General features: G+C 42.4%; 1 protein-coding gene across 2 annotated transcripts; it reads left to right on the top strand.

The window, feature by feature from the left end:
* Positions 1-1,867: 1,867 nt before the first annotated feature.
* On the top strand, positions 1,868-4,002 carry LOC128852033 (homeobox protein HMX1-like). 2 transcript variants are annotated; one of them, XM_054065392.1, is made up of 3 exons: positions 1,868-2,677; positions 3,154-3,249; positions 3,408-4,002. In XM_054065392.1, the coding sequence occupies exons 1-3, from the start codon at positions 2,509-2,511 to the stop codon at positions 3,983-3,985; spliced, it is 843 nt and encodes a 280-aa protein (XP_053921367.1). In that variant the 5' UTR covers positions 1,868-2,508; the 3' UTR covers positions 3,986-4,002. The 2 variants fall into 2 exon arrangements, with proteins under 2 accessions (XP_053921367.1, XP_053921369.1); XM_054065394.1 differs by lacking the exon at positions 3,154-3,249.
* Positions 4,003-27,892: the final 23,890 nt, after the last annotated feature.

Genomic DNA, 27,892 nt, shown 5'->3' on the forward strand with positions numbered 1-27,892 from the left:
CGGGCTGGGGCTCGGAGGGGTTCGCTGGGGGCTCGGAGGGGACCCGGGGGGGCTCCGCCTCCCTCCTCCGTGGAGGGTCCCTCCGGGAAAATGCACTTTGCAGGGGTTGTCCGGGTTTTGCGGGATGCGGCTCTACCTGTTAGCATACGGAGCCGAGTCTTTATTCCCCCTAAAGATAAGGGCAACCCTAGCAAAGCGCAGGAGGAGCCCGGTACGGATCTGGCTTGTAGAACTCTCTTCAAGGGACACCCCGAAAGTCCCCCCATCTTCTTGTTGCTGGCGAATTGCTTCCAATCTGCCCCAGGAATATCCTGCTAGGGATATCCAGCTCTGTAGTGTGCTCACCGACCAGAGTGTATCGCGGGGGGTGGGTGGTGGTAGTAGCGGTGTGAGGAAATCGGTTTTTAAAGTGAACAAGTGGGGCTGGAAAAGGAATACAAACCTTTCCCAGCGGGGTGTTAATAGGCCGGATCTCCCAGCGCTTGGACAGCCTGGGGAGCGGAGAAGGATGCGGTGAAAAAAAAGATTAGGAGACAAAAATTGTATCGCCTTCTTCAAGTCCCTTCTTATTTTCTGCCTTCTTCAAGTTTTTCTTCCAAGAAAATGTCTTCCAGGAAAACATACTGAGCCAATGCATTTTTTTTTCTTTTTCTTTTTTTTTTTTTTTTTTTTTTTTTTTTTTTTTTTTTCCCCGGGACTAAAAGGGATACGGTTTGCAGCAGGAACAGGTGTGGCCACCTGGGACGTGCCTCACTCACTCACAGACAGCGGGAAGGAAGGCCAGGACAGGAGCAAGTCCCCCATACTCCAAGTTATACCAGCTCACGCAGAATTTCTTAATTTATCTTTTCAGCTGCTTCTTCGCATTTCGAACCACTGTTCCCTATGCCTTCCCTCGGCCTATTGCTGTGTCTTAATGGTATATTTCTCTCCACCAGAACAGCCAGCTTATACAGAAGATTGCACGACAAGTGCAACGAATTGGGCGTTCGGCCAATAATCGTGTTGATGGCAGAAGTCATATATATATATATATATATTTCTCCTGATGGAAAATGCACAGCTCTCCAGCAGACGGCTGCATTAAAATCTGAGTGCATTTATGAAGTGAAACAAATTTTCATGAAAAAGAGCTGAAACCCGCTCTCCCAAGAACCAGTGCGTTAAAGATTAACGCAGTTCAAAGTCTTAAAACCCCCTAATTTTAGCTCATGGAATCTCTGGCATCACAATATTTAAGAGCCTGTCAGCACTTCTATTGTCAACTGTTTTTCAAGGGCTTCTCGCCTGCCCTCAGCAGTTTTCGTGGTGGAAACCTTGAGATTCGGACTAAAAGGATTCTCAAAAGCCAGCTGGAAACATTTCCCAGGCTTTACACAGGGGTGCAGGGAAAGAAAGTGTTCCTTGCGACCCACAGACGGTGGCAGCTTTAAGGTCGCTGGATGCCCTGTCTTGAGTAGCGCAAGTGGTTTTTAAAACGTTTCAGTGCAGGCAGGTGATGGGGAAGAAAAGTTCTCCAGATAATACAGAATCAGGACGAGCCTTCCTCAAGTCCCACAGCATTTCCATCACAGCATTTCCCACAGCACAGGCGAAGGCTTCTCCATCCTCCGGAAGGCACACCTTGGACGTACTCATACACACTCGCACACACCAGCCTGCACTTTCTCACCATTCCCCTACCAAGTGGAGGATCTCACAAAACTTCTACCTCTTGGAAACAACCGGAAGGGCTTTGCAGACCCGTAGAGGGGGGTGGGATGGGGCGGAGGGTGGTGAAGGATTTCAGAGTGCCCTGACACCACCGGGCTCCTCGGGAGAAAAGGGAATGCCTTCCTTCCCAGGGGAGCTCCGCATACTCGGCCTGTGGTTCTGTAGGTGAAAGGAACACAGGGAAGAGACTCGGACTGTATGAATGACTCTTCCCTATACCCTTATGACGATATCGATAATTTGCAGCAAATGCCCTCGGCAGACTGGCTGGGACCGTGCCAGGTGCTGCGCGGAAGGGTTTCGCTGACTCCCAGATTCCCCTTTCCCTTCTACCCTCTCTCACTGCCGCCTTTCTTTGTCGCCCTCCATTCCTTTCCCCTGCTGTAATTTCCAGTCCTCTCCATTCTTCTCCTTCACTCTAGAGATCTCCTTTCTGCAATTCCACCTCCTCTCCGCTTTTCCCGTGGGCTCTTTTGGGCTTGGCCCTGCCTCCCTCGCCCCGCAGGGAAGGGGCTGGGCGGGAGGACAGACAGCCCTGGCCGGGGCACACGCGCCCACGGGCAGAAAGGACAGTGCTACCTCGGCCTGTCCTCCCCACCTCTTCCTCCTCTCTTCCCTCCAGCTCCTTCTTCTTCTCTGCCTTTCCTCACTCCCTCCTCCCTCGCACCGTCCTCAGCCCTTTGGCTCCCTCTAGCTCCATCCCCTCCCTCCGCCGCCCCGACCCCTCCTCCCTCCCCCTCGACTCATCCTTCCCTCCCGCCGCAGCCAGTCCAGCTCGGCTCGGCTCGGCTCGCCATGGTGCAGCTCGGGGGAGGCCGCCGAGCCCCGCCGCCGGCCTTCAGCATCGACAGCATCCTGCAGCCCGGCCCCCGCCGCCCGGCCCGGGAGCAGGGCAAAGCGCTGCCGGAGGACCAGGAAGAAGGGCCTGAGGAGCAAGACCCCAGTAAAGGCTCCAGCAACACGGGTACGGAGCCGGCAGCCCGCCGCAGGCTGCCTCGCAGCACCTCGGGTCGCAGCCCGGTCCCCGCCCAGACGGTGGCCCCATCCCGTCCCGCAACCCCGCACCCGGTGGGGGTCTGCCCCGGGGTCTGGGACCGCGGACACGCACCCGTACACGCACGCACGCGCTCGCAGCCTTGTACACTTACACTCATGCACACACACACTCACAGCCATCACACACCCATGCACATGCACCCGTATACACACCCGGGCACTCACAGCCATGCACGCTTACACCCATGCACACCCCCCCATACACGGCCCCGCACACAGGCACACACTCCCCCCCCCCGGGCACTCACAGCCTCGCACACTTTCGCACATCACGGCCGCGGCACTCAGTCAGCCGGAGGAGGAACCGGGGCTTCGCGGATGGACGGGAGGAGATGCCACCGGCACACGCTCACGCACCAACCTGCTTCTAGAGCTTTTTTCCAGGGTCTTTTACCCCCCTCCCGGCCTCCTCGGCTGCTTGTCCCGCGTCCAGGAGCCCCCGATTTCTCTGTAACGCAGCCGGCAGAGAGATTTCCTCAGGTGCTTACTGGAAGCTCCTCATCCCTCTCCTCTCTGGAGGTGGTGGGGGACCACGATCGGCTCTCGGCATCCCTCTCCCCATCCCATCTCCCTTGCGTGCATGCGGGGCGGGGGCACGGGCGGCTGCGGGGGGGTGATGCTGTGCTTTGCCTTTGCAGGCAGCGAGCCTCGCCGGCTCCGAGAGGAAGGTTCGAGCCGAGGTCTCCGTTCGGGAGCAGAAGGCGGCGGCGCGGACTCCCCGCTGCCCGCGGAGGGGCTGCGAGCTTCCCGGCAGCCGCGGGACACCGGGGGCTGCGGCGGGGACAGCGGCAGGTCGCCGGCGGCGGGCGGCAGGAAGAAGACGCGGACCATCTTCTCCAAGAGCCAGGTCTTCCAGCTGGAGTCCACCTTCGACGTGAAGCGCTACCTGAGCAGCGCCGAACGGGCCGGGCTGGCCGCCGCGCTGCACCTCACCGAGACCCAGGTGAAGATCTGGTTCCAGAACCGCCGCAACAAGCTCAAAAGACAGATGTCGGCCGAGCCCGAGGGCTCGGGGCCGGCGGAGCCGCCCGGGGAGCCGCCGCCTCCCGCCGCCGCCGCGGCTCTCTCCTTCCCGTCCCTTTACAAGGACAGCGCTCTGCTCGGCCGCCGCCTGCTGCCGCTGCCCTTCCCCTGGCTCTACCCGGGCAGCGCCATCCCCTACCTCTGCCTCCCCGGGCCGGGCAAACACTTCAGCCTGGTGGACGGGGACGTATAGCCTCTCCCCGCCGGCCCCTGACCATCCTCTTGCCGGGGGCCGCCCCGATGTCGTTTGTGTCCCCGCCGTGTCAGTGCGGTGTCCGCTTTGGCCAAGGGCCCGTCGAGGGGCCGCCCGGGCTCCCCCCACGGGTGCCCGTGGGCTGCCGACACGCTGTTAAAGCTTCAGAGAGCGTTCCCGGCCCGCCCTCGCTGTTACAGCGCTTTTTCTCTGGTCAGGACAGAGGAGATAACACAGAGCCACCAAAGAAACCGGGATGTGTTCTGCCTCCCTCCCTCCCTCCCAGACTAATCCGTGCCCGCATTCCTCGGGAGCCTCAGCCCCCACGGAGACTCTGTCCCCGCATCCGCCTCAGCCCCGTGGCCGTCGCTGTACCCCGAACCGTGTCACTTTCCACACAGCTTGATAAAAGCGAAGGCCGCTATCTGCTCCTCTGTCTGAAACTCTCCACCTCTAAAATCCCTCGGATTAACTTCTCCCCATCTTTGACATTATCAAAGTGCAGACACCGTTCCCGAGATCTGTTTCTTAAACTGTGGCTGCTCTGAACTCCCCCTTTCCCCATCCTAGAAAAAAAAATCTAAGCAAATAATCCGATAATCCTCCCACACTTTCTGTGCTAACTGGTTCTCAAACTGTGGCTCCTCTGATGTTTTCGCAGAACAAGACAAGCTGTCTCCCGTACTTCTTGTCCTAACCCCGCCCCCCGAAATCTCCTGGGACAATTTTATCTGCTATTCCTAGAATAAAGAAGTGTTATTTTTTTTTTTTATATATACATTTCCAAAAAGTTTTTGTTGCCCTTTGGTTTCCAATTTCACACGCTTTATATTCAAAGTTTGGAAATAAACCTTTTCAGAAAGCCGAAATGCATGTCTTTTCAATGCAGTTGGTGCCAGGCTGTATCAAAAGAAAGATTTTTTAGAGTACATCAGTGTGTTTTACTTGAAGAATAAAGGTTAAAAACACAATCGTGACATTAAAAAATACAATCGTGACGTTACATATTTCACCCGTGCGTGCGAAAACGGACAACTTGCAGAATTTCCTAACGGGGGAAAAAAAAGCAATAGGTGTTTCAGTAGGACAAGAACGGTTTTGGGGGAATGAATTCCCCAGTCTTGTTCCATTCCTTTTTCCAATTAATGGGGCAATTAATACAGGTGTACGACCAACCTCCCGGTGAGGAAAGCCCAGCGCAAGCGGGAGCCCCACGGCTCAAAGCCGCTGCTGTGATTTACTTCCCAGCGGGGCAGATGCTGCTGCAGGGACCGTCCCCGGGTGCGATGCAGCCGCGGAGCCGGTGCCAAAGCATCCGCTGCGCCAGCCGAGAGCAGGAAAGCGGCTTCGGCGGCTCAGTGAAGTTTTCTCACGGATCTGGGAGAGTTGTTTGACCTCTCCTCTCTCTTTCTGATCAGTCTCGAATTATCGTCAAGTAGCAGGAGGAGTCTCGCAGGGTGCCCTCGCTCTGGGAAGAAATATTATCGGGGCTGTTGCAACGATGTTTTAATGAAGCGGACGCGCTGAAGGGGACCTGCCGGGTGCGCTTCACCGCTCAGATTCCCCCCAACTGCTACTCCTGGGAAGGTGCAAGCGACGAATTAACTCTTTGGGTCACAAGACAGACCCCTCTTTTCAGATCTGAATTTATAACCACGGTTAAAGAAATTAAGAGCCTCTGAGGCCGCGAGTTACTCCGTGGCTAAAACCATTTAAAGCCACACACAAGTGATTATGTCCTTATTTCCGAGGATGATGTAACACAGTTCTCCTATGCCTCTTTTTTTTTTTTTTTTCATAACTGGTAATCTGTATTGGATTCTCTCCTTAGCTGTTATTTCTAATATTTACAATGTCGACACGCCCTTACTTGATTACCGTCGGGAGATTAATCAATACCAATAAAGGCAAATATTTCTTTTCCCAAATCCCTAGCAATGGAAGTGTGATCGGATGCAGCACTAAGGGTGCCATTCTTTAGGTCTTTAACATGGAAACAAAATTAATTGAAAGAAACTGCCCTTCTGCTGCAGCCTCAGATATCTTCGTGGAGAAAGATAATTATGTAAGAAGGCACTATTCGGCTACTATTAACCTACTCTTTACCCCATTTGTCAAGTATTTTTCAGTCTTATTCTTTTCTCTGTTTATCAATGTACCGTCCAAATTGTTTCTAAAGTTACAGAGGCAACTGAAGGAAAATACGAACCCAAACCTCTCAGTGAGTTATTTTGTAATTAAAACAACAGAAAGAGATCTGCAAGCCGTAGTTTTGGTACACAGTTCGATTTCACAATTTGCTGCCGACCTGCTCCAAAGATACGATCGTTAGGAGTTAACGATGTTGCCACCCCTGGAACTCCTGGGTAGCCGGAGAAAGTGAATAACCATCCCGAAATACTCGTTTTCGGTCAAAATCTCTGTTATCCAGATCTTTGGCCAAAAATATTAACCAATATTTTTATTGGTTAATAAAAATACTACTCAGACCAATACGGCCAGTGGCAAGATGGCTTTCTCTGAAGAAAACCAAGTTCACGGTGTGTCAGGATTCCCAGCTGAGCAGTCAATGCTGATCACACTGAGTATTACTGACATTTCTTTTAGAGCTTAAACCAGTTGCATCTGCAATGATAAACCGTTCCTTACTGCTTCAAGGGATTGCTATTAGCTACCATCCAACAGGAGTTTAGTACTGGCTAAATGACTGACTGGATACTTTAAAACCCAAAAAACCTGCAAAAAGCCAAACAAAAAAAACCCTCTGTAAGAGCCTGCAAACAGTTTGAGAAGAAAAAACCCAAATAAATAAAACAAAACCCAATGGATGCTAGAACTGTTACAGTTTAGTAAGATTAAAAGAGACAGCGTAGCTGGGTGAGACACAAGTGGAAGACATGAAATGTTTCCATATTGATGGGATTCTCTGTTCAAAGCCCATATACAGTGCTGCAATTTATTTATTTATTTAGTAATTAATTTTTTTTTAGAAGAAGAGCTAGAGGCCCTACGTGTGCTGGAAGACCCTTTGGGCTAGGCATGACACATATGTAATGAAAGGTTGCCCCAGAATATTCTATAAACTGAATAGAAAAAATATGATAAGAAAAAAGATATGGCTAAGACCTGACCCCTGAACCTTCCAAAAGAAGGATTGTAATCAAATACAACATTTCTCAATAGGAAAATACATTTGAAAAACAACTGGATGCATACATAATTGCATAAGAGATATACACAAGTGCACTGCTTATGGAACAGTGCAACACAATGATTTAAGAAAGCCTCTCTCTCTGTTCTCCACCTCCTCACGACAGACCCAGGTGGCTGATGCTAAGTGCATTAGCTGCAGGAAACCTAATTTTCATCTCACCTGTGATGCTGCAAAATTGCCTGGGATTAGGATGATCAGACTCAATCACATTGCTGCTCATGGCAGATTTTCTTGTCCAAAAGCTTGTCAAGAATCAGAAGATTCAATTATTTGTGCTTGAGAGTAAGTCTTCTCACTTGTCTGCTCTGTTGGGGTTACCCCAAAGTGGAGTATTCTTTCATGTTCTACATATAAGCCACACAGATTTACATGAGTTTACATTACTGGAATTAGGTGGTGAATGAAGAGTTTTAGCCTTAGCCTCCAGGGAAGACTAAGTTAGATTAATCAGACTTAAGGAAGATAAGAATTCATGACAGCATCATGGAAAAGGCACACCACTGATCATCTAAAATCATCGTGAGCAAGAAAAAATCGGTTTGAAGTGAGATATGATCAAAATACTTTCTGTATGTCTTCTGTACAGTGGAGATCCACCTGCACTTTCTTTTTTGAAAGGCCATTAGTCTCCCTCCTCTGCCTCATCACGTAAATGGATGTAGTGGGATCATTTTGCAGGTTAAACTTGGGCTAGTCCTGATTCTACTTTGCTTTACAAACAGATGATTAGATAGCAAGGATGTGACCTCTAGACTATGTCTAAGCTAGAGCTGAACTTGTCAAATTGAGTCCTTAAGACTTTTCCCTTCTTATAGTATGTGAAGTAGTGATAGCCTCATAGTTGTGATGTGAAATAGTAACCATATTGAAAAAATGAGATATGGATTTACTGTAGAGGGTTGAAAATTGCTCCATGCAACTACATTTTCCTTGACATTGATGTAGAACACGATTTTATGTCATGAGATGCGATTGCTGACCAGTATTAAAGATCGTAAATAAATTGCTTAAAATAAAAGCCTGGAAACTGGTTAATCACTAAAAATAAAGCCACCGAACTGTATAGTATCAGGAATATCTGTCTTGGGTTGTATTCTGTGTTGAAGAAATGTTCTGCCCCTAAAAGCTTTTTGTTTCGGAGAATAATTTAACTTTAGAGAAGACAGTATGTCCTGGAATGGGAAATGGTGATTGCAATATAATTACTGCAGAGGGGAGAATCGTGCATGCCTCTTCTCTGCTCTTAACAAATCAATTACGACAATACTGGTCTTCATATCAAATCCAACAGAGACCAGAAAACATTACCAGACATTCTAAAAAAACAAAAGCGCAAATGGAAGTCCACTGTGAAATGGCACAATATTCCCAGCTGTATTTTCAAAATCGAGTTATTTTGCACAAAAAGCTATTGAAACTATACAAGCAGAGAAAGTCTACAAGATCAGAAAATGTACAGTAAACTAGAAGGTGCAAAGCAGGACAGGAAGACATAGACATGCCTAAGGGGGCTTTAAAGAGGGCTGAAGCAGAGCAGCAAACAACAATTTTCAAGTAAAATTTTGTGCCCACCTGTGAGCCTTTTGGGACCTAGTGGACAACAGAGGTCCCAACAAGCAGGTTTGTGGTCAGAGGGTCAGGAGCCGTATCTGGACTCAGTAACCCAACATATCAGATAATTAGAATTATACCAACAACAGGACAACTGGATGTTGTATCAGGCCAGAATCAACGGGAGGGTTTGAGGATGAAGGCAGTGGCAGAGCTTTGAGTAAAGACTTTGTACAAATCCATGTCTGGATTTCAGTTCTCCACAGTCTAGTTTGGTCACATGTGTTCTTTGGTACAATGATATCTAGGTTGGTCTGGTTGGAGCAGAAGCCACCATCAAGTGTCTATGAATCATTACACAGGAAGAAATTGCACCTTATTAAGCAACAGATACTTTCCCACAGTTTCGAGTCTTTCGTTACATTCATATTCAGATTTACAGAGGTCAGAAATATGACCTTAGAAAAAGATTGCACCCATATGAGAGCACGACAGGGGAAGTTCTCCTTTATGATCTTCTATCATAGATTTAGATTATGGAACCAGCATGATTCTCTCAGGTAGAGATGGTATTCCAGCAACTGATGAAGACAAGCACTTGATAGAATCTAGATCAGCTTTCATCCCGGCTCTCCTCCTCAAATCTTCCAGATCCATCTCTCCATTTCTTTCAACATCAGCTCTTGGGGCAGCTACAAGGACTTTTGTTCAAACTGGATTTTCTCTATGAACACTTCAGAGTTTTGTTTGTAACCAGCAACGAGAAAAGCAGAACTACCCACACAGACAACACAACTGGAAATATTGGTGTGAACTCCAGTTCTTTCTAAGCATCACAAATGGAATATCTTGCTGAAAAACAATTCCTGTATGCAGCTATTATGTCTTTTAAACTTAACACCAATATTCAAATCAGAAAGGAAATTTGGCTACCAGCTAACCATAACATTCTCTGAGTTCCAGACCTCTAGGGAACGTATATCAATACACATATGCAGAGACTGTACTCACTATGGACTACATATTTCCTTAAGTTGCTCCTGACAACATAAACATTCTCTATTTCTCATTTTTGTAAATAAGTCACAATTTTAGATTTATTTTGCAAGTAAATAGCTGGTACCCTTGGACCAATGTCTTTTATTCTTTCCCAAGGTTTACAATGTCTACTGAATCCTCCACTGCTTGAGCTGAAGTGACTTCTATGTGTGAACAGACCTGAATATTCCCATGTTCTCCCTTGCAGACTGAGTTATATAACATCTGTACACCGTTTCCAAGTCATCAGCTGAGTAAGTAACTACTATGCAGGTATTTTCAGATACATTTGAATGTGTTTTAGCAGATAATGGAACACTGGAGAAACCTAAATGGTTAAAAATGTTTTAATTATAGCTGCCTCTAATATTTTATGTGTGGGATTGTTTGACAACTTCTTAGTCACATACTCTCTCTTTTTGTACAACACAAGTGAAGTAATCTAGAGCTGTTACAGTACATTACTGTGTAATTTCAATGTTTGCTTAGACAGTCACTAATGTGAAATTATAGATGCAAAGAACTCTAATTATGCTGTAGGAAATGTTATGTGGTAGGATGTGCATGTGTTTTTAAAAGAGCCTGTAATTTGTCGATTTGTAACTAAATACCCGCATTCAATTTCCATTATTAGATAATTACTTCACATATGTGTCTGCTTCCCCAGACTCCTAAACCTGACTTTTTAATGGGTAAGGAGAAAGGAGCTAGTTTATATATCCTTGTGTCAACAAGCTTTTAATAACCATGTGGTAAAAGTTGGGATCCAGGCAAAACAGATGGAAAGATAGCAGCTGAATTAGAAAAGAAGTATGCTTAGCATTGTGAACTTACAGATTGCACCATGCAAGCTGTGAAATTGTACCTGGAAAGTGAAGTTATATCTTCGTATTAATGAGTTCACAGAAATAAAACATGTCAAGCGACAACTTTTTCTTAATGTTTCCATGGTATTATTTCACCAGATGAATTCTATGTTGAAAGAATGATTATTTTCTTGAAAAGAAGACTTCTGATTTAGAAATATAAAATAGTTTGAAAATAAGTATTAAGATTAGTAACTCAAATATTAAGACAGATCCCACCTTTATAGAAGTCTTCCAATAACAGAAACTTGATCTTCTCATGTCTCAAAAAAGACAGACAATCTATAAGCATCGCTATCAGAAACAGCAGATGGCTGATACAGTTAGGACATAGTCGCCTTTGCCATGTCATTGGTCTCTGATCTAAATCAATGGGGAAATGTCCCTAATATGCCTACTTGTCCCTGTATTGTATAATCCATTGCCCTGGGTCAGATGCCAGGATCAATGGATTCTACGTTTTCTGTTGAATTGATTGACTTCATATTATGAAAGGGGCTACTTAGGATGGTGACAGTAATAGCAGGGGACTGCACTTGGTGAACTGAAAGAACCTTCCACCATAAGTCTAGCAGGGGATTACTGTAAGCAAACACCAAGAAACATTGTAAGTGAAAGCAATTTGGGGAGAGGCTTTGAGAAGTTCTGAAAGGCATTCATTTTTAAACATATGGCTTTTCACTCTGAAGCTATGTTTTGGAGAAGTGCTATTGTCAGACTTTATTAGATTACTCTAACCCTCACAGATCTGCTTGGAAGCTGAGGAACACATCTCACAAACCCATGGGGGCATGATACCAAAGTAAGTCAAGCGGCTTGGAAAGAGTCTTTTCTGAAGGAGAATCTGGGTGCTCCTCTCAATTAAAAGAGTAAGAAAACCATGGCTTAATTTACTGGAGACAAGACCTGGGGTGTGTCCTACATCAGGGTCTTAGAAGAGGCTAAAGAAATTGAGAAGTTCTTCTGAAAGGCTACATGTGCTAATTTTCCATTGCTGATTCTGCTTTCTGCTACAAGCCCCAGAGGAATATGCTGTTTATAGTCTCAGATTGTTTTATATACTTACACTATTCCAAGGTCTTTTTTATGAACATATGAAAAACTACAATTAAATGTCAGGCTTACAAATTGAACACAACAGTCTTCCAGTGAATGAAATGAAGGAGCAAAGACCCGTCTTCAACAAACTTTGTAGTATTTTCCAGTGTTAGAGAGCATCAACTTTACAAAAATTAAAATTAACATAGTAATACACAGGTCTGTGGAGTTCAGTCTCATTCCTAAACAGAATATAAATGGCTTTTGGCTATGTTTGAGAGTATATACATTTCAGTTCAGTTTTTAATAAAATTATTACTTTCCCTTGGCATCACTGTTTTTTAGTGGTGGTAGAATAGATCTATAATTGCAATTATTCTTCTTCTGGGCGATGTAGTTCAAATCCCTGCATCATGCAGGATATTCCCCTACATTATTTCTACTACATATCTAATATATTACTAAATAGTTCTGGTGATGGTGCCTCAATTATCTCCGTTACATTTCTCTGAATGCTTAACTGCTCTGTCTGATATGATTCCCTTCTGCTCCACAATGAATGTCTAGGATTGTTCAACATGTAGTTTCAGGCTATTTTCCTTGCTTTGTTCATTTACACATAGTTTGAAACCTCTACGCTGAAGACGTTTGCAGTGTCATCAGGACTTGTTGTGTAACCTCGTCCATCCAATCCTTCTACCACTGATGGGGCTTTTCTTTGCCCTTTCCTGAAATCTTTGTTTTGTGTGTTCTGCTTTGTTTTCTTCTCAGATACATAGGCCAGAAATGCTCATAGTGCAGTGAATTTGCTATCTAGGTTGGTGATGTACAATCAAGTTTAAAAAAAATTGATGTATCTCCTTTTCTTCATATTTCAGTGTCACAATGCACTGCAATACAATTACAGTTTTTTGTATTATTTTTGTTCATTATCAGTGTTTGAATATATTGTTTAGTTTTATTTACAGCATGAACCCTTTTATCTATCCATCTCTCCACCTTTCTGTCTGTATGTCAATACATCTGTCTCACTTCCACTTTCACTATGCAATCTAACCACAATATATCAATAATACCACATATTTTGCTCACAGAAGCAGATCTATCACTCCTAGACTTATTTTCAAGTAAGCAACACCTCTCTCAAGACCATTTGCTAGCGACCCCAATGCCCTAAATATTACATCCAGGGGAAAATGATAAAGAAGAAATATAATTTATTAGGTATTTAACATAACGTGAAGGACTCATCTTGGCTATGAACTTAAGGCTGATACAAGTGCGTCACACATCAGTGACGATGGTATGGTTAGATATCCTCTGCTGAGTAAACATGAAGTAAACTGAAATCTACTCCATCTTTCATACGTGTGTGCTGGAGAACAGAGCCCAGCTAGGGACTCTAGTCGAAGGTCCAAGGTCAGGTTGTATGAGGCTCTGAGCAACCAGATCTAGTTGAAGATGTCCCTGCTCACTGCAAGAAGGTTGGACTAGATGACCTTCATGTCCTCTTCCAATCCAAACCATTCTGTGATTCAAGGCAGACCCTAGACGTCACCTAGTACAGATAAGCAAAAGAGAAATACCTTCCGCCAGTGGAGGTTTCTATGGTTATATGTACAACACATGCGTGAGCATTTTGTCTGTGCATCTTTGTTATGTGTGAACAGATGGGAATTATTGGAAAAGCAGCATAATTCTTTAGGGCAGAAGATGAAAATGGAACATACATACATACCGCAAGGACTGACTTATCTCTAGGAAACGTGCGGCATTTGTTTAGTTTTCAAATTTGTTCAAAATACCACTGCTGTGGGAGAAATGGGCTAAAAGCACGTAACCTGTTCACAGCTGTGGTAGGTTTTCAGAGCTAGTGCTGGTCTTCTCCCACCACTATTGCTTCTGACCAGCAGATCTAACTGTCCGTGCTGGAATACGAGGGCATTTGAGTGTCTAATTTGGCCCTAAATAATATATCTTGCCTTGCTACACGTTGGTAGGCAGTATTGACCCAGGGATGAAACAAATGAAAAGAGGACAACTAAAGCAAAGGAATAACTAACCAAGATGTTCAGGGTTAGGAGGGCAATCTGTGACAGGGTGAGGATGAGATCCCAGGCCTACAGAAAACTGATATCCCCATATGTGAAAGACAATCTCAATAGCTATCATAACTAGAATCTCAAAGTTCACATTTTCATTTATTTCCCCTCAGACAAGAATATTTACTGTAGATCTGGTAAGAAAATTTTCAGCAAAGTATTTCCATAATAGTAAATATTGATTTATCTGAAACCCATCACGGAATTGGAGTATTTGTCTGAAATACTTGGCTCTTGGGCATTCTCAAAACCCTGCAAAATCATGGGAATTTTTAGATGCAACACTTTCAAAATGGCAAGTGCTATTTTTTTTTTTGTTTTGCAGTATTTCTTTTTACTTTTCCTGAAAGAGAAAGAAGAATTACAGATCAACTGAATAAATTTTCAAATGTCTGAAGTAGAAATGAAATATTGACAAACAAGATAAACTGGTTTTCATACATTCGTGATTTTTTTTCCATTTTTTTAATTTGGAATAGGAATATTTTTAAAACTGCAGTTTTTGTGAAACTGGAAAATTATTTCATTAACAGATCGAGAATTAGAGAGGAGCAAACTTAGGATCCTTTTGAGCATTTTTCACTAATTTTACCATTCCAAGCTAGTTTCATTCTTGGATTTAAGGCTGGATTCTTGGTCAACTCGACCTAAATTCATGGGGCTCTGAAGGCACCTGGATATGCACAAAATCCACATCAGCCCCATTCTATTGCAGAAGTCAATGCATGCAGACTGTTCAAGCGGTATTTCTAATGTCAATACGGTGAAATCAATATTGATTTTAAATATAATTTGGAAGTATACCATGGATTAGTTCACAAGCAACAGTTGAGGAGAACTGCAACATTACACATTCATGTGTAACAAATGGAGCCTGATATGACCAGCAAGAACTAGCTGCGAATCCAGCTTTGTGTGCTTTGACAGACTTCCCTGACTGTCCTCTGGAACATGAAATAAAAGTGCGAAATGTGAATGCAACTCTGCTAACAAAGTGCATGTTTCACCATACTTTCTTTATCATTCCCTGAAAAGAGTGGGAAATTGTGTCCTTTCTCCATGACTTAAGCAATTTTTTTTAAGAAGTAACACACGCACATGATTTTTATAAATAGTTGAGGTTATACAAATTCTTGAGAACTTGGAACATGGGAATTGAACGGAGCAGTTGTTGTCACACTCCTGTGAAGGACACTGAAGCCTGTTTTAAAACCTTTTGGAATCTATAAATATCAGATTGAGCACTGTCTGTGTTCAATTTGCAGATCCTGAGAAGACAACACATTGTCATTGTAAACCAGAACCCTTCCATAATTAAGGGCTCGATTCTACAAGCCCTCCAGATGGAAAACTCCTGTTGGAGACTTTCTGAGAAAAATCTTCCAGAACTGGGTCCTTGCTTACCTAGAATGCAAAATAAAATGTAACAATGACATGAAAATTTACTATCAACAGTAATATAGTGACCACATCAGGAACCAAGAAAATAATTGAGTCCTGAAAAAGAAATTGGAAATTCACATTTTTTATTAGTTCTGTAAGAATGGAAATAGAACCTGACTTAGAGGAAGAAAACAGTGTATTGATAGCATTTTGAGAATAAGAATTCAGTGAACATTACTAGACCGCAGAATTATAATGCAGCGACCTTTACTTCTTGTTAGATTAAAACGCTTCTAATTTACATTATAACCTACGTATTGGGTATGACCAATGGAGGAATTCTGGTTTAAATGAATGTGATCAAAATGAGTTCATTGAACCATCATCAGAATAGATCTTTGTACAGAAAGTGTAGAGCAGGTCAAGCTGGCTGAAAGTGGCTGAAGTGGATTAAAGATGATCTCAGGGTAGGGGATGGTCACTTCTGACCAGATGCAATGATATAAAGCTGTAATGACTTTAGTTAAGCCAATGCATCTGTTCCTGATTTGCAGCAGCATTCACACCGGAGTCCAGAGTTGCCGAGGACACAAACTTCATTTCTTCAGGCTTCATAAAGAAAGCTATGAACTAGATCCTGTGTAAATGATTAAGCCTTACTGATAGCTTATAAAATATGTGATAACAGTTACAGATAATTTGATGTCTATAACCTAATCTGATTTACTAATGAACTCTTGATTTAACATCTTTTGTGATTTGATACGTCTATCTGCATATTTTTAAGATTTCTCTGAAGGAAGGACCAGTATAAAAAAAATCAGACTGATGATCATACTTGTCTTACAGGTAAACAATTTGTATAATCAGCCCCTAGACTCAGAGTTAATTTTTGCTGTAGAAAAGAGACCTTAAAGGTAATTTCATTGTCTGGGAACTTTCTGGTGAAAGAAGAAGACGTGTTCTGACTTTGTCCTTCAGCATGCTCCACCTCTTTGAAGTCTGAGCTCAATAGAAAAAAAGTTAGTCTTGAGGATGCTCTAAGTAATACTGCTGGAGAACTAGTCCTTGGTCATTTCTTGGTTTATGTCAGTGAGGGTATAAGATTAACTAACAGAGATCCCATTTGTCTACATCCAAAAATCTAGTTGTGTGAAAATATGTGCGATAAGATTCCTAGCTGAATCTTGCATTTGTCCTATTTATTAATAACTCAACCAAAGAATACACACATGCATTTCTACAACTTACCCTTATAAAAGTATTTAGTAAGTACTTAGAGGGAAGAAAACCCTGCTGAGCTAGTTAATCATTATTTTGAGAGCAAAGCAAAAAAGGGAGCTAAACTATAATTATAACCTTGGTGATAATGTATGTAGGAATCTTTCCTAATCCAGGCTAATCTTGTTCCATGTTCTTACCTACTATAAAAATCTGAACGATTTTTGACAAGATCCAAAGTTTTGTCAGTTGTTAAGAATTAATTGAAAAAATTAGTGGAGCACAGCAACCATTTCAAAGGGACTGACCCAGAACCAATTAGAATTTTGTAACAATTGACCATTCACCACAAAACAGTTATCATGAGCTTTGGCCTCTGAAGTGTGGTGTTGGGGGTGGGGGAAAATCAGATTAAAGAAACTTTAATTTTTTTCCCCCCTTTAACTAAAATATCGTTAGTAGCAGCTTTCTCAACACAACTATCAATCAACTTATCTGGGTTTTAAAGGCTATGCTCAGCTTGCAGGAACAGCAGCGCAGAGTATAATGGATGATTATCCCTTGGCTTTAGATGATACACAATATAGGTTACTATCTTGAAAAAACAGGTCAGACATAGGAACATTCTTTATCAAATTGCTGTTGACAGCCCAAACAAGAGATTGAAGAATACCACAAAAAGGTTCTTTCATCTAAAGACAACACAGTTTATAATTGGTCATTCTTTCCTCCTTCATCCTCTCCTTCTCAGCAGAAAAAAATAAAATTCCTAGTGCAGTTTCTTGAACATGGTTAGCACGAGGGTAGGCTGAAGTACACTGAGAAATAGATTCAGTGTTCTGTCTTTTAATGTTCAAACTAGTGAGGGGGAGGAAAAGCCAACAGTGGTCTTAAATGTTAAAAAGGAATGAGAGCAAGGTAAAACTTTGTGTTGGATTATCAATATTTAGGGGCCACAAATCTGTGATTGCTTTGAAAGAGGAAAGAAAAATCAAAAATATAAATATTTACCAGACTATTCTCTAGTATTTGCAATATTCTGTTTCTTACTGTCAGTCCAAAGAAAATATATGTGGTACTTATGTAACTATGTAGCAACATGTGCCTTATCAGTATATACTGCATATGTGTGCACATATAGGTAGAAAATATAAAGATATTAGATAGATTGAAAAGAATGTTGGAGAGACATACTTAGTGACGAAGACTATTTGCCAGAGGATTACTAAGTTTAAGGTGAAAAAGACTACTCTGTTAGTCCAGTTTTCTGCCTATTTCAGGCAGTTCTATTTCACCCAGTTGCCTCTGAGTTAAAATGTCCTGCGCTGGTTATATAATATTTCCGGGATACACTTGCAAACTTAATTTGAAAATACCAGGGCTGGAAAATTTACTATCTCCTTTGGTATTTTTCTCTAGCAGTCAATCCTTCACAAAGAATAGCTAAAAAACAAAAATGAGATCAGAGCAATTAAATCACTGTTCCACAAACACTTATGCTTTTGCTTACTCTAACACGTGAGTAGTTCCACTGAACTCACTATAAAGAGAAATCAACAGAACTGCTCATGTGAATCAAAATAAATATATGAATAAGTGGTTCTAGATTTGCAGCCTGTAATTGGCTTGGAAAAAGTCTACAATAAGATTTTTACAGATTTTATAGATTAACTTCATCCTGAAGAAATTTAATCCAGGAGATTCATAGCATACATACACTGATCCAACAATTACCCTACAAAACTACTCAGCTCTGTTAATGTTTCTTTAGCTCTGGCTCAGTATTCTGACTGGCCAGTCAGTGGAAAGAAGCTCCAAACTGCACAAGCTATGGCTTCATACAGATCCTTTATGCATCCTTCCCAAGAGAAGAAACAATCCCAATTGCCAAATGTGTGCAATAAAAGTAAAGCCCCTATAAATTGGTTGTACATCTAAATGATTTTAAACTACTTCTCCAGGGACATGGAGTTGATAGACATTTCTAGCAGTCACCAAATTAAAACACTTGTGCCAAGGTTTAGAGAGAGGGGAAAAGGCTGTTCTGTTCCTTAATGAAGTAGAAAAACCTTTGCTGACAGGGGTCTTGGTAGAGAAGATATCTCGGAAGGAAGCATAATGTTACTAAGTACAGCTTTGTTATCTTTGAGAGGTGAGCAGAGCGAGGTCCCAGATGATGGGAAGTTTGCAGATGTAGAGCCTCGTTGAGGGTGAGTTATAGTATGAAGTCATTCCATGTCTTGTCTGGAGCTTCTCTCAAGCACACATGAAGCTGATAGTTACTACTTTGAAATAGCCAAAGGGAGAAAGTTTGTGACAAAGAAAGGACTCTTTGGTGCTTTACCTCTGTGGATTTCTTTCCCAAGACATGTTTGTGGGCTATGTCTGTGTTGTTTTACCGTACATGGCTTTGAGTAAAAACCATTCCAAGAGAGTAATGAATCCTGCCATCTCCTTCCCATGAAGTTCAGGATGTTCAAAGCAGGACAGTAGATGATGTACCCTTTGAAAATACTCTTTGGTGGTGCTTAATGTCATAGAACAGCCCAAAATTTCTAATGGGGCAGGGAAAAAGGAGACCTGCAGAATAAAGATGTCTTGGCTTCCCTGCTTATGTGAAGACACCATGTGGGAGACCTGCTTGAGCTTGATTTCTAGATGAGGGTAACTCGAGTTACTTCAGTGGATTTATTTCCAATTCATTTAATGTAATTGTGAAAAGAAACAGACATGAAGTTTGCTTTGGCGATGCTTGTAGTGTTGTGTCACCGTCTAACAATCTTCCCATTGCACTTTTTTTCAAAAGGATGCATCTGCCAGCCCAATACAAACAAAAATAACTTGCATATGTCTTATGTTAAAGCTGAATGAGAAATGCTATGCCACAGCAGTGTTGTCCATTCACCAGTTAAAGCCCCAATCTCTTATTAAAGACACCACAGAAGTTGCATGCACATTTTCATCTTCTGTTTTTAAGGCATAAAGGATCAGAACAAGTCCTAAACAGCTTCCATTCAATCAACTTTCAGAAGTCCCTTAATTTTTGTATAGCATCAAGATCCTTTTGTGCCATTTTGTCATATTGCTCTATGTAACATAAGAAATATTGGAACAATTTCTGGCTTTATTTTCACACAACTTGTTGGTAGTTAACGATACAAGTCCTGAAAGTTTCAGTTTGCATGAGAGCTGGAATATCTGAGGTGCTCTGGAGGCTGCACAGACTCTAAAGATCTTAATATGACTTGGATTTTCCCTTATCTTTCTTTCTATATAATCTGGTTTACCTATTTATCCACCGACTAAATGATAATTTTAGTGTTTCTCTTCTCTTCTCTTCCTCTGTCTTAAAGTGGTTAGATGCTCTCCATGTTGACACCCAGTCAAGCTCCTTAGAAAAATTTTTTTCGCATCCTGATTCTGAAAGCAGAGCACAGTTTACAGGATACTCCGGTTTTGTTCTCAGCCTATTCAGTGCAGCCTTGTTAGTCCTGTCTTGAGCTCACCCTCACAGTGTGCACTGGAGTGTGCCCTCCAAGGCAGGCCAGTAGTTGCTTCCATACAAGTGTTTCAACTGGAAAATTGACTCAAAACTCAACCTACCACAACAAAGTGTGTTTTGTTTGGTTAATTTGTCTTCTGTAGTGATGTCAATGAAGTGATAGCTTGGTGGCAGGCACCACTTCTGTCTATCTTTCTCTCAATATTTTGTTCTTTGTGCAATGAAAATTACACTCAAAAATAACTGAAAAACAACAGCAAAATGGTTGCAGGCCTGTTGTTTCTTCTGGAACATATTTCAAACGAGAGCTACTGTTGCTGAATTTTGTGAATTTTTTCTTTTTCCCCACAGATGAACAGAAAGAGATTGCCTTTTTCTTTAAAGTACAGTAATGTATTTCTAAGATAGCATATCTAAAGGCACTAACCAGCTCAAGGGATCCAGTGTTTGGATCATCACCGCTGATCTAAAAAGGTGAGATAGTGTGTTTTCTTTAATCTTTAGGGGAGTGAAGAACAAAACAAATTCTGCCAAAACTAGGAGTTGAAAGAAGCCTAGAGTTGAAAGAAGCCAAGTAGTGCCTTAATCCCCAGTCCACCTTCATCCTGATATTTGTCATTTGCAAGTTGGCTTTTTGCTTTTCATGAATGCAGGAGAATACTCTTCATTTAGATTCCCCATCCTCTCTCATGTACTTTTTACTGTGATTTATTGTTCACTAGAAAGCTGAGAGGCTGTGATGGTCTACATAACACGCATTTCAGCTGATGATGTTCTGGCCTCTCACTGTGCCACACTTCAAGCCAAGGAGAAGATGACAGTATGAAGGGACATGAGGTAGTTTATTCATAACAGAAAAGTTATAGTCTATATCTAAATTATCTGGTTCTTATCTACCTAGTAGCTTTTACTGGTGCTAGTTTTTTTATGGGGGATAGAAGGATTAGGCTATCACTAGAGTTGTTCAATAGGAAGCCAGTTTCTTCTCATGTTTGTTAGCCAAGAAAGACAATTTACCACCTCTATCAACTTCTCTCAGTGATGGACATCTCATCTGTAATGCTGACCATAATAGCAATAGTAGCAGTGAATTAAATATGTGCTTCTTACTGTGTTATGCCAAGCAAGTAATAAAATAAGTTTGTGGATTGATGCAACTTGTAGCTGCCCTTACTGGTTTCCCTTTGATAGGGATTAATACCGAGTTTATACTATTTAGCAATGCATGATAGAAAATTTTTCTCATCTAGCTCTGCTTCTGCAGGTTTGAACTATGGAATGATGTAATGCTCTTTTACCACAGTGTCCTTCTTGTGTACTTCCAATTTTAACAGAGAGCAAATAATGAATAACTCAAGAGAGTTTACCAAGAGAGGGTGAGCAGGAAGGGTGCCGGGAGGGCAAGCTCAGGAGATAAGTTCAGTTGGTGAGAGGGAGCCCAGCAGTGGTATCCACCCAGCAGGAGTCTGCATCCTCTGCACCTGCCAGAGGGGATGCATGAGCCTAGACTGAGCTCCCAGGAAAACATACAGCCTTCCAGATCTCTGGCTGCAGGGAGTGCCACCAGCTTGCAGTGGAAACAGGGCAGCAGGGGCAAGAGCTGTGTAAGGTGTGAGCAAGTGAACTATCACCTCAGTCTGGTGGCAGAGTTGTGAGAGGAAGTAGATAGGCTAAGGAGCATCAGAGAGTCTGAGCAAGAGGCAGACTGGCTGAATCATACCCTGAGATCTCTGAAATATGAATGGAGACAACCATGGAAAAAAGCCCCTGATCAAAGGGATTCAGTATTCTCATCTCATCAGGATGCAGGGAGGGTCTTAAAGGGAAGTAACGAGTGGAAGCAAGTCCACAGATGGGCAACAAATGAAACCTCTCCTTGCCCTAGTCTCTCGAGATGCCTCTCCACGATAGATACAATGCTCTATCTGTGGAGCATGAATTGGGGGATAATGTGGCTGCTGATTCATCTACATCAGAGGAGGAGCCAAGGCCATAGTTGACACACCCCCATATCACTACAACCATGCCATGAAGAAGAAAAGGCAAGCCATAGTTGTAGGAGACTCCCTGCTGAGGGGAACAGAAGGTCCAATATGTCGAGCAGACCCTACTCGTAGAGAAGCTTGGTTCCTCCCAGGAGCCCTCCCAGGGTTAGCGACATCACTAGGAAACTCCCCATTCTGGTACAGCCCTCAAATGCTTATCTCTTACTGCTCTTTGATGTGGGAGGTGATGAAACTGCAGTATCTGCCCAGGAGTGATTAAAAGAGACTTCAGGGCTTTGGGATGGCTAGTGAAGGAATCTGGTGCTCAGGTGATTTTTTTCTTCCCTCCTTCCAGTTGCAGGCAGTGCCATTGGAAGGAACAGATGGGCCCAGTCTATTAATACATAGCTCTGTGGCTGGTTTCACCATAACAACTTAGTTTTTTTTGACAATGGGATGATTAGCTGGGGGTGTCTGAGGTAGTAGGAACCAGCAAGGAAACTTCCAAGTAACAAAAGGTGATGGGTGAGAATAAAAGACCAAGACAAAAAAAGGAACCTTGTGGTTGGTGTCTACTACAGGCCGCCTGAAAAAGAAGAGTCTACTGATGAACCCTTCTGCCTCCAGCTACAAGAGGCATCGTGCTTGCAAGATTTCATCCTAGTGGGAAACTTCTACCACCCTGACCTATGCTGGAAAAACAGCACGGCAAGCTGTAGGCAATCCAGGAGACTCCTAGAGTGGATTGAAGATAATTTCTTAACCCAACTAATAGACACCCATATCCAAGGGGATGCAATACTGAACCTGATGTTCACCAATGCAAGTCAGCTCATCCATGATGTCATGATCAGAGACAGCTTGGGCTACAGTGATCATGCATTGGTGGAGTTCAAGGTCCTGAGGGACATGGGACAAGCAAGGAGTATTGATGGATGATCTTTAAGGTCCCTTCCAACATAAACCATTCTATGGTTCTATGATTCAATCATCTTTTTCCTTTAACAGGAATATCTAGAAAGAGACCATGATTTCATCAACATTCGTTGTAAGAAATCTGCTATTCATATAAAAATAAAGACAGTTTGGAGGTTTTTGGTTCATGCATTGTGTTCAGTCCACACTCACACAATAATTCTCCACGGGAACTGTGCTGATCAGTGGTAATTGCCCAGGTGAGTAATCTAATACTTAGTCCATGGTTGTATACACCAGTGAAGATTTATGGATGGAAATAGAAAACTGGGTTCCCACAAGCACTCACAGTGAATCTCAGCCTTCATTTCCCCAGAGTGTCTTGCTCGTGAAACCTGAACATGTAGATCGATTCTGAAATAGCTATACGTAAGGGTGTATGAATTTCCTACAGTGCAAGTGAATTCAGTGCAGTGACTGGAGTGCCATAGGAGAGCACTCAACTCACTTCAAGGGTTTGTCTTAGGCTTGGCCTGATTGTTGAAAGCTGAGGAGTGAAACTTTGGATGAAAAACACCCCCCCCCCTTTGTTTTGAGTATTTTGGAGGGTATTGTTACTCCTGCACATGTAGGATTCGGTAACAGTTCAGCCCAGTGTTCGGCTGTGTGTTTCCATGGCCACCTACACAAACAGTAATTCAGGATATGGTGTGCAGTTAGGAAATTGCGTGGGAGAAAAAAAAGGCAGGAATACACATGGGCTGGAAGTCAAAAAGTGAGGTCAAAACCAGGTGAAATTGTTTAACAGTTTCAAAAGGAATTATTATTCTGTGTACTCTTCCAGAAAAGTGAGTTTTCTTCACTATAAAGAAGTGGACATGGATCCGCAATTCCTTTTTATTTTTGATACAAGTAAAATGAGGGAGTTTGGGACCTTGAGGAAAACGTTTTTGCATTTAATCTTGATTTCTGCAGAAAGGAAAAAGTATGTTAACACTATTTTTTTTCCTGAGAAACACTTCAGGCAAGAAAACTGAGATTGAAAGTTTGGTATGTCACTGACACAAAACAATACATTGTTTTCTTAGAAAATAAATTTCAAAAGCTGACTCAGCTGTATTTTCCACATCCAAATTAGAATCTCCTGTGGCACCTTTGTTTCTATTTTGTATTGTATGAAGGTCATAACTGTAAGCGCTATGACAATATAAATAAAACAAATAATGGATGTATCATTTCATATTTAGGAATTCTGCTTCTAGATATAGTCAGGACATTTGGCATCAAGTCTAGGCTGAGGATTTGTTGAGAATTAGGTGACTTAAAAAGACTGAGTTGCCTTGACTGATGCGACTGTTTAAAAAAGTAAAACATTTTATTAGTATAATAATAAAAAAATAGATGTTATCATTCATCCCCATCAGTTATCTTTTGCATGAAGGAGAACAGAGTCCAGGGACTTGTGTAGCTCCAGTTTTGGCTGTTCGTGGGACAGCTCTCCAATGGGATGTAGCAGTAGGAGCATCTTTCACACCGGTTGCTCCAAGGAGAGCAGCTGAAACAAGCTTGCCACATCTTTGACTTGCAATCAAATGTTAAACAGTTATGAATGTCTTTTATGTGTTTCTTTGAGTCTTTTGGAGCTTGTGGATTTCTGGAAGCCCAGATAACCCCACCCCTGGAGCCTAAGTTGGCTCTGAAGAGGCCAGTGGCCTCCATTGCAGAGGAATTTCCATTGGAGTGCTGCTCCTGTTAGTAGCCCTAGAAGCCTATCTTTTGGGATGCTCTGGGGCTTAGAGAGGCCTTTCATACCTTGTTACATCTATTTTCTTCTGTTTCTCCTTCACCAGGAATATATTAAAAGGCACATACATGGACAGTAAGTTGGAAAAAAACCCAAGCCAAATACAAATGCCTGTTAGGAACATTTTTGCAGGCTGTGAACTTACACATTTTATGCTGTCTGGGCAGCACATGGATGGCTAAAACTGCAGACTTGCTCACACATTTTCTCATTGTGTCTTAACCAGACAACATAATTTGCTGAAGTGAGTTTTCCTGTCGCTTCCCCAGCTTTGTGTTATCTGCTGCTTTCTCCTTTTACATGTTTTTCTGTTTAGCTGGTATATGGTCAGGAAGATGAGTTCAAGCACAAATGAAAGCAAAGCAAAATACCCAATTATACAGTTATTACTAGTCTCCAGTTTTCTTGAATGTGTCAGAGTTATGAAAGGTTTGAACTCTCAAACTAATGTGTCAATGGGCACCAGGAAAGAGCACTTCAGGAAGCCAAGGCTCAATACTGTTAGTTGAACTAACATCACTGTATTCTGGATTTATCCTCCTTTTCTGGATAAACTAGTTTAATCCCAATAAACTTTAATGTAAACTTTTTCTTTTTAAAATTCAGCTAATTAGTGTGGATGAAATATTTGGGTTCTTCATGTTAGGAAAATAGCTAATGAAGGTGATTAATTGCCTTTTTACCTTAATTAGTTGAGTGTGGATAAAAAGTAACCTGATACTCAAATCTACCAACTTTGTCTATTGTTTGCTTTTCTGGTGGAATTAGTGAGTACCTCAGAGATCTGAGAAAGGATTCAGTGAAATCAGCAGAATTAAATATCCTCTGGTATTTTAATCTAGTTGTGGGGACCACTTTGTGGGTTTCAAGCTCCAAATTCTGCTTCTTGAGGGCAATTGAGTTAAGCACTTGTCTGAAAGAGGAGGAAGAATGTGTTCCTGCTACAGTCTTTCCTTTTCAAAGAGAAATGTCCAAATCAGCTTCATTCCTGCTAGAAGCTTGCAAAGCAGGTGGGTAGTCTGCCATGACCTATTTCTTTTCTTCCTGCTGTGCCTAAAGGAAAGAGGAAAAGAGCTGTGGCTGCTTCATTGCTTTCTTCCCGTCTTGCTTTCCAAAGTCCTGAACCAGCAGGCTCCTTGCCATTTCTAAGGAAAACATTCTCCATGAAGATGTACAGCCTGCAATGCCAGCTGTGAACCCAGAGCAACACTTGGAGGTGCAGGGAGAAAAAGACGGTGCCTTTCCTAATGAGCTTCCAGTAATGGATAATTTATAGTGCAGATAATGAAAGTATTGATTGGGGCTCTTTAACATTGAAATATTACATTTAGCTTGAGGCCATGAAGATTGTTTATTACAGTAGTGATAATGAAATTCTGCGGAAGGAGCAGTGCTTGTTGACATCTATGTTTTTCCACAAAAAATAGAGAAAAAGTATTTTCAAAAGTCAGAAGCGTACAGTGGGCAAGGGATTGGTTTCCACAGGAGCATAATGATAGTATTATAATTTCTACAGAAATACCTTACTTGATCCCTCTTAGGAACAGGAAGAGGGTCTGGTACACATGGGAGACCTGAACATCGAGGGCACAGGTGATGGTACACACACCCTCTGGAGAAGACTGGACTCTCATTTGGAAGAATCATTTCCATTTGCAAAATATCTCGATTTGGAAATGAACATTAGGATCTGAGGAGCATCTAGAGCTCCAGCCTGCTGTGTGCAAGCAGAAAGCTGGCTCTACCAGGCACTTCACTGTTTGGTTTGGGACAAAAATGGAGCATGCCATAAGCTCAAGTACATGCTGCTGTATTTGGCAAAAACGAATCCCTCTGCTTGTGTTTGCCAGAGAACCACAAATAGCTCTTTGATTTATCTGGAAAGGCTGCTGGAAAAGTACATCCACTGATGTTTGTAAAATGATATGTAATTAAAGTAACCGTGTTATTGCTACAGTTCGTGTCGAACAGAAAAAAACCTCCTATTAAACTTAACTGTTGTTTTCAGAAGTTATATCTGAATTATCAATATTTTCCCTACATAACATGTAACCTACTGATCAGCTTTTTTCTGCTGTCTTCAAGGCATTCAACAGCCTGTCATGGCATGTGTATGAAGTGCTGCAGCATCTGACAGACTTCTGCAGTCCTACACCGGCGGAAAATGCCGAAGCAGACTGTACACAGCAAGAAAGAGTGCCGGCTGTTAAATGGGAATTGCTAGATTTATTTCCATCATCCAGTCTCCTAAAGTTTTGACAGTTAGATCAAACTAATGAACACAAAAGTGATAGACGTATTGGTTCACTAATATCAGGTTACCAATCTTTGCCTTAAACTCCCATTAACGTTTCTTCCTTTGCCTGCTAATGCTAGGATAACAGACAGCAGCCAGACTTTCTGGCTCTATCCATGTGCAAAACTTCTAAACATTGGGCCACTTTTGTCTCCCACTGCACTTTGCTATAAAACCACAAGGTTAACATGACCTTCTGCCCCATTCCATTTTGTGTCTTGTTTTGAGTCAAGCTTTGTTAGGGACAAAAATCTATGTTATATTGCATCTGATCAAAGTACTTCAGATGAAGACATGCCATCTGTATTCATTTAGCGTTATCTAAGACTATAGAGCATTACATTGGTACTTCATACATAGTATTGATTGCCTTCATTTGTAGCTATTATAGACACCAGACACTGTTCACTTTTAAACCTGAGTGTCAGATTTCCCATCTGCTATCTCCAGACACTCTCTTTCCACCCCACCCCCCTTGCTTCCACAGTAGCTTTCAAAGGCTCCGTTTGAGCAAGCTTCCTTTAAAATGATTGAAACCGTGTCACAAGTTATAAATTGCAGTTATCTTCTCACAGTTTCCTATACTGTTATATTGGTCAAGTGTCCCAATCCTGCCAGTGGAAGAAAGGTTTTTAAATCTGTAATCTTATTCACATCTCCCAGATGAGTCTGTTTGCTCTCCATTGCTGTTATTAGTGGTAACTGTATTTTGCATCACTGTAGAGCCTTGCTATTGAGCAGATCACTATAAGTTAAGCACTATATTTTCATTTTGCTCTTGTTCATCTCCTACTTCAGAGTCAGCAGCATGGTCACAGACCTGTCTGCTTGCATCTTGGTATAAGCAGGTGCTCAAAGCCAGCCTAACTGACAAGTTTTGGCTGTGGAAATATATATCAGTGGTAAAGATAATAGCTCCATACTTTACAGGTGAACAGACTTGATACATGGGGTATTTTCCGAAGACACAGATTTTGTCCTTGAGCATATCA

This window comes from Cuculus canorus, chromosome 4 (assembly GCF_017976375.1).
Source record: "Cuculus canorus isolate bCucCan1 chromosome 4, bCucCan1.pri, whole genome shotgun sequence".
NCBI lineage: Eukaryota > Metazoa > Chordata > Aves > Cuculiformes > Cuculidae > Cuculus > Cuculus canorus.

Bases quoted from the DNA above. Each gene is read 5' to 3' on its own strand.
- LOC128852033 (XM_054065392.1), top strand. From the start codon at position 2,509: ATGGTGCAGCTCGGGGGAGGCCGCCGAGCCCCGCCGCCGGCCTTCAGC. The intron at 2,678-3,153 runs GTACGGAGCCGG...GCTTTTTTCCAG, and splicing joins TAAAGGCTCCAGCAACACGG to GGTCTTTTACCCCCCTCCCG. The intron at 3,250-3,407 runs GTGCTTACTGGA...TTGCCTTTGCAG, and splicing joins CGGCAGAGAGATTTCCTCAG to GCAGCGAGCCTCGCCGGCTC.